This window comes from Hemibagrus wyckioides, linkage group LG15, assembly GCF_019097595.1.
Source record: "Hemibagrus wyckioides isolate EC202008001 linkage group LG15, SWU_Hwy_1.0, whole genome shotgun sequence".
Classification (NCBI taxonomy): Eukaryota; Metazoa; Chordata; class Actinopteri; order Siluriformes; family Bagridae; genus Hemibagrus; species Hemibagrus wyckioides.
In genome coordinates, this window is record NC_080724.1 from 11,168,862 (window position 1) to 11,184,254 (window position 15,393).

At 42.2% G+C, this 15,393-nt stretch overlaps 1 protein-coding gene across 7 annotated transcripts in view; it reads left to right on the plus strand.

Annotated features, from left to right (window-relative positions):
• utrn (utrophin) overlaps positions 1-15,393 on the plus strand; it is a 179,931-nt gene that overhangs the window by 38,259 nt on the left and 126,279 nt on the right. For all 7 annotated transcript variants that reach the window (XM_058410390.1, XM_058410397.1, XM_058410395.1 and 4 more), the window contains 16 exons: positions 1,343-1,493; positions 1,684-1,803; positions 3,717-3,818; positions 3,908-4,015; positions 4,108-4,287; positions 4,783-4,955; positions 5,179-5,284; positions 5,895-5,982; positions 6,203-6,450; positions 6,825-7,005; positions 10,902-11,029; positions 12,134-12,274; positions 12,443-12,556; positions 12,902-13,057; positions 13,156-13,326; positions 14,155-14,334. In XM_058410390.1, the coding sequence (XP_058266373.1) occupies positions 1,343-1,493; positions 1,684-1,803; positions 3,717-3,818; positions 3,908-4,015; positions 4,108-4,287; positions 4,783-4,955; positions 5,179-5,284; positions 5,895-5,982; positions 6,203-6,450; positions 6,825-7,005; positions 10,902-11,029; positions 12,134-12,274; positions 12,443-12,556; positions 12,902-13,057; positions 13,156-13,326; positions 14,155-14,334 (2,347 nt within the window). The remainder of the gene's footprint in view (positions 1-1,342; positions 1,494-1,683; positions 1,804-3,716; positions 3,819-3,907; positions 4,016-4,107; positions 4,288-4,782; positions 4,956-5,178; positions 5,285-5,894; positions 5,983-6,202; positions 6,451-6,824; positions 7,006-10,901; positions 11,030-12,133; positions 12,275-12,442; positions 12,557-12,901; positions 13,058-13,155; positions 13,327-14,154; positions 14,335-15,393) is intronic.

Genomic DNA, 15,393 nt, shown 5'->3' on the forward strand with positions numbered 1-15,393 from the left:
CACATCCTTACTGATGGCAGCCCATTCTTGCATAATCAATACTAAGAGTTTGTCAGAATTTGTGGGTTTTTATTTGTCCACCTGCATCTTGAGGACTGACCACAAGTTCTCAACGGGAATAAGGTCTGGGGAGTTTCTTGGCCATGGACACAAAATTTTGATGTTTTGTTCCCCGAGCCACTTAGTTATCACTTTTGCTCCACATTGCTGTAAAAGGCATTGTTTGTCACCAAACTGATCTTGGATGGTTGGGAGAAGTGTCTCTTGTAGGATGTTTTTGTACCATTCTTTATTCGTAGCTGTGTTCTTATTCCAAATTGTAAGTGAGCCCACTCCCTTGGCTGAGAAGAAACCCCACACATGAATTGTCTCAGGATGCTTTACTGTTGGCATGACACAGGACTGATGGTAGAGCTTGCTTTTATTCTCCAGACAAGCTTTTTGTCCCAGATGCCCCAATCAATCGGAAAGGGGATTCATTAGAGAAAATAACTTTACCCCAGTCCTCAGCAGTCCAATCCCTGTACCTTTTGGAGAATATCAGTCTGTCCCTGATGTTTTTCCTGGAAAGAGCTTCTTCGCTACTCTTCTTGACACCAGGGCCATCCTCCAGAAGTCATGCGTTCACACCTGCCTGGTGCCCTGATCCTGCAGCTGAATCAACTTTAGGACACTTGCTGAACTTTCTTTGGCGCCCTGAAGCCTTCTTCACAACAATTGAACCTCTCTCCTTGAAGTTCTTGATGATCCGATAAATGGTTGATTTGGGTACTTCTTACTTGCAGCAATATCCTTGCCTGTGACTCCCTTTTTTTACAAACCAATGATGACTCCACATGTTTCCATGCAGGTAATCATGGTTAACAGAGGAAGAACAATGATTTTAAGCACCGTCCACCTTTTAAAGCTTCCAGTCAGTTATTCTAACTCAATCAGCATGACAGAGTGATCTCCAGCCTTGTCCTAATCAACACTCACACCCTTGTTAACGCGAGAATCATTGACATGAAGTCAAATGCACTGTAAATGGTTTTTTGGGATTAAGTTCATTTTCTTGGCAAAGAGAGACTTTGCAATTAAATTCAATTCATCTGATCACTTCTCATAACCTTCTGGAGTATATGCAAATTGCCATCATAAAAACTGAGGCAGCAGACTTTGTGAAAATTTAATGTTAGTGTCATTCTCAAAACTTTTGGCCACGACTGTACAACCTTCAAACAGCCAAACTGGCTAAACAAACGAGGAGAATGTTGCTGTGGGTAAATAATCCAAATGATTCAGTGAATCTGATGTGCTGTTTAAGACTGATTACATTAAACCGCTTTGATTATTGTTTCAGACTTCATGAAGTTCTCATGGACCTCCAGCATCAGCAGCTCCAGCAGCTCTCTGATTGGCTGAAGGAGACAGAGGGGCGGATCCGTAAAATGGAGACGGAGCCGATGCCGGGAGACATGCCGGGATACATGGCTCAGATCGAGCAGCACAGAGTAAGCAAGCTTTCTGATGGAAGTTTTGTGGAGCCTTTAAACTCAATTTGTTCTGTTGGTTCTTAAAAAATGAGACCAAAGAGAGAGATGTTTTTGGACTTGTTGGAAGTGAGGAACGTGACACTGAAGTGATTGGGGTTCGGTTGACCTCTCCTCCTTGCTTGACCGTGATCTTTATGTTTGGTTTCAGGCTCTGCAGAGCGACCTGGAGTCTGAGCAGGTCAAGGTGAACTCTTTGACTCACATGGTGGTGGTGGTGGACGAGAACAGTGGCGAGAGTGCCACCGCTGCTCTGGAGGAGCAGCTTCAGGTACGGACACGTCACCCAGTTTACGTTGTGCACTTGTGTATTATGACAGAATAAAATCAACTCCTCTGATGATTTCACTGTAACTCTAACATGATTTTTTTCCCTTTCGTTTCTTTGTAAACTCTTCGTTAACTCTCGTGTGTGTAATGAGTCCAGCAGTGCAGAGTTCTTCGAGGAGCCGTTTAACCGCTCTCGCTTTCTTCTAACCGCATGTGTAATGACACAGCACTCAGAGTGTGTTCTAGAAAGTGCTACTCATGCTGTCCTTCACGCTGCAGCCTGTAATGACACATGGCGCTCTTTGAACCTTAATGCCTGTGTTTGTCTGCTGAAGCTCACGGAGGATTACAGCTTTAAGAGCTAACGGGTGAGAAAGCGGCTGCCTGCTAACCCGACTCGCAGGAAGTGCTTCGTCTTCGAGTCGACACTGAGCAGAAATGTTCCAGCGAGTGAACCATGTGGTGGATTGTGGAGTTTAAATGCTGTATGGTGATTTTGCTATCAGGAAAAAAAACTAAACAAAAATAGAAAAACACATTTGTCTGCTACTTGGTGTCATGGTGGCTCTCGGTGCGGTGGAAAGTCTCACCTTTTGCTTTAGAGGTTAAAAAGCGATTTGCCGAAACAGCCTGCGTAACCAAACCACATCAGATCCATACTGAAAGTTTCTCCATTCTGATTGGTCCGGAAGTGTTGAATTGTTTTCTGTAAGATGTTTTATTCTTAGAGATTAATGCAGCTCAAACACCTCAGACTTTTTATATTCCTGCTAGCTACTTAGCTACTTATAGGTGCTTATAGCTGCACATAGATGCTTATAGATACACTATCAGAAAGAAAGGACACATCTTCTAATTCCATGGTGTTTCCTGATGTTTATTTCTTTCTACGTTGTAAAACAATGCTGACGGCGGCCGAAATACACAATAATCTCGTTTGAACAGTTGATATTGAGATATGTCTGCTACTGATGCTCTGTAAAGCCTTCATAACGGCTCTAATCTGAGGTGCTGTTAATTGGTGATTTCTGAGGCTGGTAACTCTAAATGAACTTCTCCTCTGCAGCAGAGGTCAGTTTTGGTCTTGCTTTACGGGGATGGTCTTCATGTGAGCGAGTTTCATCATGGTGCTTGATGGGTTTTGCAAATGCACTTGACAATACTGTTCTTGCAAGAACTATTCCAGAACACCTGACCTTCGTGTCTTAAAATAACAACTGACTGTTTTTTGTTGTCATTACATATGGATTACTTAAGTCCATGTGTGTTATTTCATAGTTTTGAAATCTCCAGTATTGTTCTAGAATGTAGAAAATAAATCCCTAAACAAAAAACATTGAATTAAAAGGTGTGTCCAAACTTTTGACTGGTAGTGTATATATAGCTGCTCATAGATGTTTATAAATGCTTCTAGTGCCTTATAGCTACTTACAGCTAATTATAGCAGCTAATAGCTGCTATAGACGTTTATAGCTACTTATGGCTGCTTAAAGCTGATTATAGATGTTCATAGCTACCTATAGTTGCTTATAGCTACTCATAGATGTTTATAGCTACTTAGAGCTACTTATAGCTACTCAGTAAATGTTTATAGCTACTTAGAGCTACTCATAGCAGCTAAAAGCTGTTTCTAGACGTTTATAACTACTTATAGTTGCTTTTACATGCTTATAGATGTTTATAACTACTTATAGCTGCTTTGTAGTTACTTCTAGCCGCTTAGAGTTATTCATTGAAATATTCAAGAATCATCAACAGTGTTGTGTTATTGTTCATACTGCTTTCTGTCGAGTTAGACGAGAGTTTGCTGATACTCATGGAGAGATTTTCTTCATGCCAATGTTATTATTAGTGTCATGTTTTTCTGTTGTCTTTGTTCACGCTGTAACGGTTTCCCGTGTGTTTCTGCTGCAGTCTCTGGGTGAGCGCTGGGCCGCGGTGTGTCGCTGGACTGAGGAACGCTGGAATAAACTGGAGGAGATCCTGCTTGTGTGGCAGCAGCTCTTGGAAGATCAGGTTAAAAACACTGACCTGCAATTTTAAAAATAAAAAAAAGTATTTCCTGATGTTTTTTTTTCTTAAAAGAATTTTTACAACTTTTCCAGAACCTGTTCAGAGCGTGGCTAGAGGAGAAGGAAAAAGGTCTGAGCAAAGTGCAGACGAGTGACTTCAAAGACCCGAGCGAGATAAACACTAATGTCCGTACATTAGCGGTGAGTGATCTTGCTAGCTACCTAAACATGTTATTCAGGAAGTATGAAACTGTTCTCAATTGTTAGTTTAAAACTTCTGACAATTTTTTCAGAGTCTGAAAGAGGACATGGCGCAGAAGCGGCGGGCACTGGGCACTCTGTCCGAGGCGGGGCAGGATGTGGCGCAGCTGCTGAAAAGCCCTGCAGCGAGGCAGCGCATTGAGATGGACACGGAGGAGCTGACACAGCGCTGGGACAATCTGGTTCAGAGACTGGAGGACTGCTCCAATCAGGTAACACACACCACACACTCTCAGCCAATCAAATCAACCGTCTGAATCCCTTTTTTTCTGTTCTACTGATTAATGCAGGAGGGCATTTAATAAGTATATAAGACAAAACTAATGTATAAAATGGAGGATGCCAATACTTGTGCCCCGGCCCATGTGTGTTACCTCATGGTATATTTTGCATGAATGTATATGTGTTTTTTTTTTGTATTGCATTTTTTACACACACACACACATACACACACACACACACCAGGCACACCTGAGCTCTGCATCAACACCTGAGTGTTCTGTTGCTGTCCCAAATATAGAGCTGTCACCATGGAAACAGCCTCTCCCTGGGAAAAAGTTGGTGCTCAGTCCTCCCCATCCTTGTTACACCCACACCCATATACACACACACACACATACTCACACGTTTCAGGATGTGCTCTGTACACTCTTGTGTCTAGTGTTCTTGTTGAACACAATCAAATCCACGTTTGTCTCATCTCCAAGGTAACCGTGGCAGTCAGCACTGCAGGGATGCCGCAGGTGCAGGAGACGGTCGTCATAGAGACGGTCACCACTGTAGTGGAGCGGACACAGCGTACGGTCACCGACCAAGAGATCCAGCCTCCTGCACCACCGAAGAGACGTCACCTGGATACGGACACAGAGCTCAGGAAACTGTACGAAAACACACACACACACACACAGACACAAACTCTCATATACACACAAACATGAACACTGTGCTGATGCTGATAGTTCTTTAAAGTCTTTCTTTCTTTCTTTCTTTCTTTCTTTCTTTCTTTCTTTCTTTCTTTCTTTCGAACCAGTGCTAATGTATGTCTACCAGTTAGCCTTGTTTATCCAAGTGTATGCTGACCTGTGCTTTTAATGTGTGTGTAGAGTGGACAGTCAGATTCCTGACCTTTTGTCGTGGTTGGTGAGATGGAAAAACTCTGCACAGTCGCTGTCCTCTAGAGATCCTCATGACCACACCAAAAAACTCCAGGTAAGGAAGAGAGAGAGCGTGACGCTGTTGATTGGCTCAGTCAGAGCAACGCTGCTGATTGGCTCAGTCAGAGCAACGCTGCTGATTGGCTCAGTCAGAGCGACTCTGCAGATTGGCTCAGTCAGAGCGGCGCTGCTGATTGGCTCAGTCAGAGCGGCGCTGCTGATTGGCTCAGTCAGAGCAACGCTGCTGATTGGCTCAGTCAGCACGACTCTGCTGATTGGCTCAGTCAGAGCGACTCTGCAGATTGGCTCAGTCAGAGCGGCGCTGCTGATTGGCTCAGAGAGAGCGACGCTGCTGATTGGCTCAGTCAGAGCGACTCTGCAGATTGGCTCAGTCAGAGCGGCGCTGCTGATTGGCTCAGAGAGAGCAACGCTGCTGATTGGCTCAGGAAGAGCGACCCTGCTGATTGGCTCAGTCAGCACGACTCTGCTGATTGGCTCAGTCAGAGCGACGCTGCTGATTGGCTCAGATAGAGCGATGCTGCTGATTGGCTCAGAGCGAGGCTGCTGATTGGCTCAGTCAGAGTGACGCTGCTGATTGGCTCAGATAGAGCGATGCTGCTGATTGGTTTGGTGTGTAACATGTTTCATGTCCATGTTTTTTTCAGGGCCTGGAAGCAGAGCTTACAGAGAAAGAGCCACAAGTGAAAGAGGTGATGGAGATAGGAGAGAAACTGACAGAGCAGTTAGAGAAAGGTAAAGAATTCTTAAAGTTTTAAAGTTTTATTCCTCTTATCTTTCTGTGTCCGGAAGAACAGATTTTTTTCTTTCTTTTACTATAACTTTATTAATGTTTTCTTAATAGATATGTATTTTCTCTCTCTCTCTCTCTCTCTCTCTCTCTCTCTCTCACTTTGTCACTCTCTCTCTTTCTCTTTCTCTCTCTTTCTTTCTCTCTCTCTCTCTCTCTCTGTAGAAGGTTTGTCCTCATCCCCGGTTCGCTTGGTGCTCGTCTCTGTGCAGTCAGAGTTCTCCTCCTGTCAGCAGCTCCTCCGGGAATTGCAGGACAGAGCTCGGGTTTTGGAGCAGGTTTCCTCCTTGTCCTCTGAGCTGAAGGTTCTAAACGGAGCCCTGGAGGACGCCGAAGCCTGGCAGAACCGTACGGCGGGACACGTCACAGGCGCCGAACTTTCTGCTCTGCACACGCTCAGAGACGATTGCCAGGTGAGAGGAACGACCTGAGGGCAGTTCTGATCGCAGCCTGCGATTTGGCTTCAGATAATTAATTCTTTTTTTTTTATTATTGCTATAAATCATGAGGAAGGAGCAGATTGAGGGATAAATGAGTCGTATTAGAGTGCAGGTGTAATCAGTAGTAACATCTGCGAGTTTTGTGTATTTCTCCTGAAGTGCTGGTGCCGTGCCAGTAACTCAGTGCCCTGTTAAAACCCTGGCATTAGCTGTAATGGGGAACACAAACATTTGGATGATGTTCAGAGAAGCTTTTTCCTCAGTCATTACGGAATAATGAGTCATCTGGCATCAATCTGTCATGAGCGTGATTACAGTACAGTATTCTTCATTTGTATTTGCTCCAGGCTCATCTGGCAAAGGTGCTGGGTCTGAGCGCTGCACTTCACCAGCTCCGTGTCCGGGCAGCGTCTCTGGCCTCAGAGCCCGGCGTCCAGACTGACATCCAGAGCAGCGTGAGCGCACTGTCATCACGATACGACTCCGCCCTTCAACAACTCACCGCACGGGAGCGCGAGATTAATGCAGGTAAACATAACGAGCTTGATTGACACACCATGATGATGAGAATGTTGATGTAAGAATTTTCTGTATGCCTTAATCGTATTATCTGGACCTTTAGAACATCTTCCAGTTATAAACACTGTGTTATTATTTAGCTGCATTAACCTAATAGTAATCGTTTATTCCTGGATGCTGATGCTATCGATTTGATTGTGCGCTTTATAACACACACACACATACACACACACACAAAATCAAGTCAAAGTTAATACTTTCCCACACAAGGAAGTTAAAAACTTCCGTAATTACCATAACGACTGATCACATGACTTTGAGGTGATGGGTGTATATGTAGTCTGTCCTTAGATGATGGTGAAAGCTAGCTATCCACACACACACACACACACACACACACACACACTGATCTATTTGTTTTTGGAGAACACCGTCGTCTCAGTGCATCAACACCGTAGCGAAGGTTTGCCCGAGGTAACTGTTGCTAAACGGAACGGACGAGCAAAAAAAAAAGGCAGAACCGGAGACTATTAACACAATTTACAAGTGACCTGAGAATCGACTCCAGACGGTTCACACGGACTCTGAATGTGCGTCAACACCGAAAATACAACACGGCCATAAACAAGCCGTTTTCCTCCTCCTCTGATTCAGTCTCTATTCACTGTTGAGTCTTACGCTTTTCTCAGAGCCTTCACTGCTTCAACCGTGATTTACGTGCTGCATAAGTGAAAGAAACAAGAGGAAAAGGAAGAAAACAGGGTAATAAAGAAAGATGAGAGAGAGAGTACAGAGTGAGTGAATTTCACAAATCTACACAACAAGCAGAAGAAAGACAAAAATCCGTTTTAAAGGATATATCGAGTGAAACGACTTCAGAGTGATTTATATGAACGTTTTTATGTCCTTTTATTTTTTTAAAGGTGACATTTTCAATTAAGAAGAAGTGAAATGTTCTTTAGGAGATGCTTTAAGATTAAGTTTCGAGGAAGCATTATTATATAACTGTATGATTAATAAATGTGTTTTTGTCTGTATCTGATTGTATTGGCCACTCCAACACACAGACACACACACACACAGACAAAACACTATCTGCCAACTCTAATAAATTCACACAGACACACACACACAGACACACACACACACAGACAAAACACTATCTGCCAACTCTAATAAATTCACACATACACACACACACACACACACAGACAAAACACTATCTGCCAACTCTAACAAATTCACACACACAGACAAAACACTATCTGCCAACTCTAACAAATTCACACACACAGACAAAACACTATCTGCCAACTCTAACAAATTCACACACACAGACAAAACACTATCTGCCAACTCTAATAAATTCACACATACACACACACACACACAGACAAAACACACACAGACAAAACACTATCTGCCAACTCTAACAAATTCACACACACAGACAAAACACTATCTGCCAACTCTAACAAATTCACACACACACACACACACAGACAAAACACTATCTGCCAACTCTAACAAATTCACACACACACACAGACAAAACACTATCTGCCAACTCTAACAAATTCACACACACACACACACACAGACAAAACACTATCTGCCAACTCTAACAAATTCACACACACACACACACACACACAGACAAAACACTATCTGCCAACTCTAACAAATTCACACACACACAGACAAAACACTATCTGCCAACTCTAACAAATTCACACACACACACACACACACACAGACAAAACACTATCTGCCAACTCTAACAAATTCACACACACACACACACAGACAAAACACTATCTGCCAACTCTAACAAATTCACACAGACAAAACACTATCTGCCAACTCTAACAAATTCACACACACACACACACAGACAAAACACTATCTGCCAACTCTAACAAATTCACACACACACACACACACACACAGACAAAACACTATCTGCCAACTCTAACAAATTCACACACACACAGACAAAACACTATCTGCCAACTCTAACAAATTCACACACACACACACACAGACAAAACACTATCTGCCAACTCTAACAAATTCACACACACACACACACACACACAGACAAAACACTATCTGCCAACTCTAACAAATTCACACACACACACACACACACAGACAAAACACTATCTGCCAACTCTAACAAATTCACACACACACACACACACAGACAAAACACTATCTGCCAACTCTAACAAATTCACACACACACACACACACACAGACAAAACACTATCTGCCAACTCTAACAAATTCACACACACACACACACACACAGACAAAACACTATCTGCCAACTCTAACAAATTCACACACACACACACACACACAGACAAAACACTATCTGCCAACTCTAACAAATTCACACACACACACACACACAGACAAAACACTATCTGCCAACTCTAACAAATTCACACACACACACACACAGACAAAACACTATCTGCCAACTCTAACAAATTCACACACACACACACACAGACAAAACACACACAGACAAAACACTATCTGCCAACTCTAACAAATTCACACACACACACACACACACACAGACAAAACACTATCTGCCAACTCTAACAAATTCACACACACACACACACAGACAAAACACTATCTGCCAACTCTAACAAATTCACACACACACACACACACACACAGACAAAACACTATCTGCCAACTCTAACAAATTCACACACACACACACACAGACAAAACACTATCTGCCAACTCTAACAAATTCACACACACACACACACACACAGACAAAACACTATCTGCCAACTCTAACAAATTCACACACACACACACACAGACAAAACACACACAGACAAAACACTATCTGCCAACTCTAACAAATTCACACACACACACACAGACAAAACACTATCTGCCAACTCTAACAAATTCACACACACACACACACACACACACACAGACAAAACACTATCTGCCAACTCTAACAAATTCACACACACACACACACAGACAAAACACTATCTGCCAACTCTAACAAATTCACACACACACACACACACACACACACAGACAAAACACTATCTGCCAACTCTAACAAATTCACACACACACACACACACACACACACAGACAAAACACTATCTGCCAACTCTAACAAATTCACACACACACACACACACACACACAGACAAAACACTATCTGCCAACTCTAACAAATTCACACACACACACACACAGACAAAACACTATCTGCCAACTCTAACAAATTCACACACACACACACACACACACACAGACAAAACACTATCTGCCAACTCTAACAAATTCACACACACACACACACACACACACAGACAAAACACTATCTGCCAACTCTAACAAATTCACACACACACACACACACACACAGACAAAACACTATCTGCCAACTCTAACAAATTCACACACACACACACACACACACAGACAAAACACTATCTGCCAACTCTAACAAATTCACACACACACACACACACACACACAGACAAAACACTATCTGCCAACTCTAACAAATTCACACACACACACACACACAGACAAAACACTATCTGCCAACTCTAACAAATTCACACATACACACACACACAGACAAAACACTATCTGCCAACTCTAACAAATTCACACACACACACACACAGACAAAACACACACAGACAAAACACTATCTGCCAACTCTAACAAATTCACACATACACACACACATATGCAGAAAGCAAACACAAAATCAATCTCTGACACCCCCTCTTGGCCAACCAACTTCATTACACTTACAGTTTGTTCTTGAATGATTTCTGACTCATTTCTCTCCTTTTTCTTTCTTTTTTTTTCTTTGATGTATTTTCTTCTCTCAGCTCTAAACAGACTGCAGCAGATTGAGAAAAGCGCTGATGTTCGGGCCGAACTCGAGTCCAGACTCTCGGCTCTTACTGCTGATGTCTCTGACCTGCTTTCTACTGAGAGGGCTGTGGACAGAGCCCAGGTGTGTGTGTGTGTGTGTGTGTGTGTGTGTCTGTTGGTACAATTTTGCTGCTTTTTTTTTCTTGTGAATGCCAACCATTACACTTTTTTATGTAGTAAAGTACATCTATATTTTTATCCATTTATAGTTACATTTCTACAGTCGTTCCCTCTCCATCCTGTTGCCCCTCCCCCATTCTCTTTATTACTAATTAATGAAGTTAATAAAACTTCTTTGTTCTGAAGATGTATGAGAATTTACAGCTTTTTAGACTGTTCCAGGGTGCTGACACTGGAGACTTCCCTAAACGTTTAATAAAGATTCACATGGATGGATTATTACTCACCACTTTCTGACCAATCAGATTCAAGAATTCAGAAGCACTGTGGTATATCTGCAACCCACAGAGAGCTCTGAAACCTTGAGAGAGTTAGTGTGTGGATCTAGTGTGTAATTTGGGAATTTCCCCATCTCCATTCTAAATGTAGAAATTTCCAGAATCTAAAAATACAGCAGTTAAAGCTCCAGGGAGTCTAATGTCGGTCTCATGGCCGCAATCTGCTGTGTAATTAGTGACAAGTTATTACAAGTCCATCGTTTTCGGACGCTTGGATTTAATCAAAACCACGTGATCATGCTTGCGTGTATGGCTGAGACAGTCGTGGAAAACAAAACTTTTTGGTCCCAAGAACGAAACGCTTGTGTTGTCTCATGTGGCCGTCTGTCCGTCCAGCACTTTTTAATTCATGTTGTTTACCACATGAACAAGCGAACTAGCCTAGCTTTGTACACCTGTCTATATATCAGTGTCATATTCTACAAAAGAGTTTAACTTATTAATTAAAGCAGTAATCAGTGTTTTGTTCGTTACATGCTATTATTTGGGTTAGTTTTCTTAGCAGATTAGCAGCTCGAGCTAGCCAGAGGAGACACCTGGGATAAAAAAATGAAGTGTTTTCTGTATTTTTTTCTCTCTGTAAATGTAGCGAATGCTCACAGGATAATATGAAACACAGCGGTTTGATTGTCATTAGGTGGATTAGTTGATGCAACGCATTGTGGTTAGTACACAATATAAATAGAGCATGAGTAATGCTGATTGGTTTATTCCTTAATGCTTTGTAGGCTTTATGTAATGAGATCGCACAGCAGCAGGAGGTGGTATCCGATCCACATGAACTTCATCGCTGGACTCAACTTTCCAGCACAGCTGCAGACCGGCTAGGCATGCTGCAGTGCATTCTGGGTAGCATGAAGGACTCGCAGGTTGGTCTATTTCTTATTCTTTTACTTTTCTAGCCGTGTTGCCGATTTAACCTGTAATCACATGCTAGTGGAAGTAAAGTGCACTGAAGCTCTTGCGATTTATTTATTTATTTATTTTTTACAATCATTCAGAGTTTTTGTCATTGTGCTGCGGTGTTTTGCGTGCAGGTCCGTGGCGACGAGGTGAGCCGCTGGCTGGACGGTGTGCAGGAGCTGCTGTCGGAGGACTCTGGCTCGCTCAACCACGCCGATAAACTACAGGAAGAGCTTAATCAGTGCAAGGTCAGTGGGCGAAGCCTTCAAAATTGATCATTTTTTTACTTTTGAAAGGTTACAAAATAATGACATGTCTTGAGATAATGAAATAAAAAAAATGATCAAAATGCTGACATATTTTAAAATATGAAGATCTTGAATAAATCAAAATAACTTCTTCAAAGAACAAGAAAACAAAATATCTTGACATATCAATATAAAATATCTTGGAATAGCTATAAAGTTATTAAGTTTAAACTAACGAGATGCTACGTTAAATCCCTGCATGCTAACTTGCCGTACCGAGATATTAAGTTAATAATAATAATAATCACATAACACTGACTTTGTGCTCCTCTGTCTTTTGGGTAGGAATATGTAGGAGAGATGGAGGCAGTGGAGGCGTCTCTGAAACAGATGGTCGCGACTGTAGCAGCCGTGCAGCAGAGTGCAGTACCAGGCCTGACCACATGGGGGCAGAAGGAGCTGGATGAGAAACAGAGACGCTGGGAGTCGCTGAGCAAACAGGTGAGGAAGGATTCATCATTAGCGCAGTTCTGTCATATTCAAACGGTGTGGAAAAGTGTAACGTGTGTTTGTGAAATGTGTGTGTGTGTGTTGTGCAGTTGCAGCAGCAGCAGGAGCGTGTAAGTGAAAGTCAGGAGAAAGTGTTGAATCTAAAGAAGGACTTGGCGGAGATGCGAGAGTGGATGGCTCAAGTGGATGAGGAGTTCCTCATGAGGGATTTCGAGTATAAGAGTCCTGAGGAGCTGGAGGAAGCTCTTCAGGAGATGAAGGTACACACAAACACACACACATGCATACACACTGTAGTGTTTCTGAAGTTTTCATAAAACAAGCTGGGACATTTTGGCAAAAATAAAGGGCTAAATCACTTAGGGGCATGCTCTTACAGCAAAATCATCAACAGTGGGGTTGTGACTCTGGTAGGGGTTTAAAAGAAGAATCCTGTGTTTGTGATTTCACCACAGAGTCACAGCAAAATCAAGTATGATTGAGGGCATGTATCGCCACACATACATTATAGTACAGTGGAATCCTTTTCTTCGCATGTCCCAGTTGAGGAAGTTGGGGTCAGAGCGCAGGGTCAGCTATGATACGGCACCACTGGAGCAGAGAGGGTTAAGGGCCTTGCTCAATTGCCCTAACAGTGGAGCTTGATTGTGCCTGGGGGTTAAACCCCAATCCTCCCATCAACAACCCAGAGCCTTAACCACTTGAGCCACCACTGCAAGAACGATCACAATAAAACTTCCTGAAATCCTGGAGGAACTCAGGAGGAATTTTTTATCTATTTTTAGTTACGTTTAGTCTTGTCATCGCGTAACATTTACAGCAGCTCTAAAAAGCATGAAGCATGAAATCCTGCAGATACACGTCAAGAACGGGGAACAGTGTGATCTCAGAGGCACTGACTCTCGAGGAGCATCTCAATCTGTTAGAGAGGAGTGAAAGATTTATTTATTATTTAAGATGTAAAATAAAATGAGATGATAACGTGCCTCAGTTTATACTGGTGCATAGTTGTTCATTATAAAGTATTGATTCTTTGTATAGAGCATACTGTATTTATGCTAACGTGTGTGTGTGTGTGTGTTTATAAGAGGGCTAAAGAGGATGTGCTACAGAAAGAGGTACGAGTGAAGATTTTGAAGGACAGCATTAATGTGTTGACGGTGAAATCGCCCCCTGGTGGTCAGGATCTGAGCGGCGAGTTAGCAGAAGTGCTGCAAAACTACCACAAACTGTGCGATCGCTTCAAGAGCAAGTGCCACACGCTGGAGGTAACACACACACACACAGGAATATGAGGTGTGCAGTGTTTACACTATGGTGTGTTGTGTAATAACAGATTAATAACGTGTACGTTGTCGAAGTAGACGTGGTCATACTGTAACATGCAGCGTAATAACACCTTTATTAACTGTAATAAGACATATGCTATGATGTGAATTGTGTGGTGTAATAACAGTTTAATAACATGCACTCTGTGCTGTGGTGTGTAGTGTAGTAACTGTATAACAGCTCACCATTATTCAGCATTACAGCATGAGCACACCCAATGTAATGTGTAGTTTAATAACAGGTTTATAACATGTACACATGTCAGAGTAGTGTAGTAAGAGGAAGTGTGGGTGTGCTGTAGTATTATAGAAGGTTTATAATATATAGGTGTTAGTGGTATAGTGTAATAACAGGTTTATAACATGTACAGTTAGTTATAGTGTGTAGTATAATAACAGGTTTAAAATGTTCACTAGCTATAGAAGGTGTGGGTGTGCTGTAGTGTAATAGCAGGTTTATTACATGTAGGAGGTGTTAGTCCTGTAGTGTAATAACAGGTTTATAACATGCCCACTGTGCAACATGTTTATAAGATGTAGGAGCTTTTAGTGTAATAACAGGTTTATAACACCACTGTGCTATAAGAGGTGTTACTGATGTCGTGTAATAACAGGTTTATAACACCACTGTGCTATAAGAGGTGTTACTGATGTAGTGTAATAACAGGTTTATAACACCACTGTGCTATAAGAGGTGTTACTGATGTCGTGTAATAACAGGTTTATAACACCACTGTGCTATAAGAGGTGTTACTGATGTCGTGTAATAACAGGTTTATAACACCACTGTGCTATAAGAGGTGTTACTGATGTCGTGTAATAACAGGTTTATAACACCACTGTGCTATAAGAGGTGTTACTGATGTCGTGTAATAACAGGTTTATAACTTGTGCACTGTGCTATAGAATGTGATAGTAGTGTAGTGTAATAACAGGTTTATAACAGATGCAGTGTGCTGTAGGAGGTCAGTCATGTAGTGTAATAACAGGTTTATAACA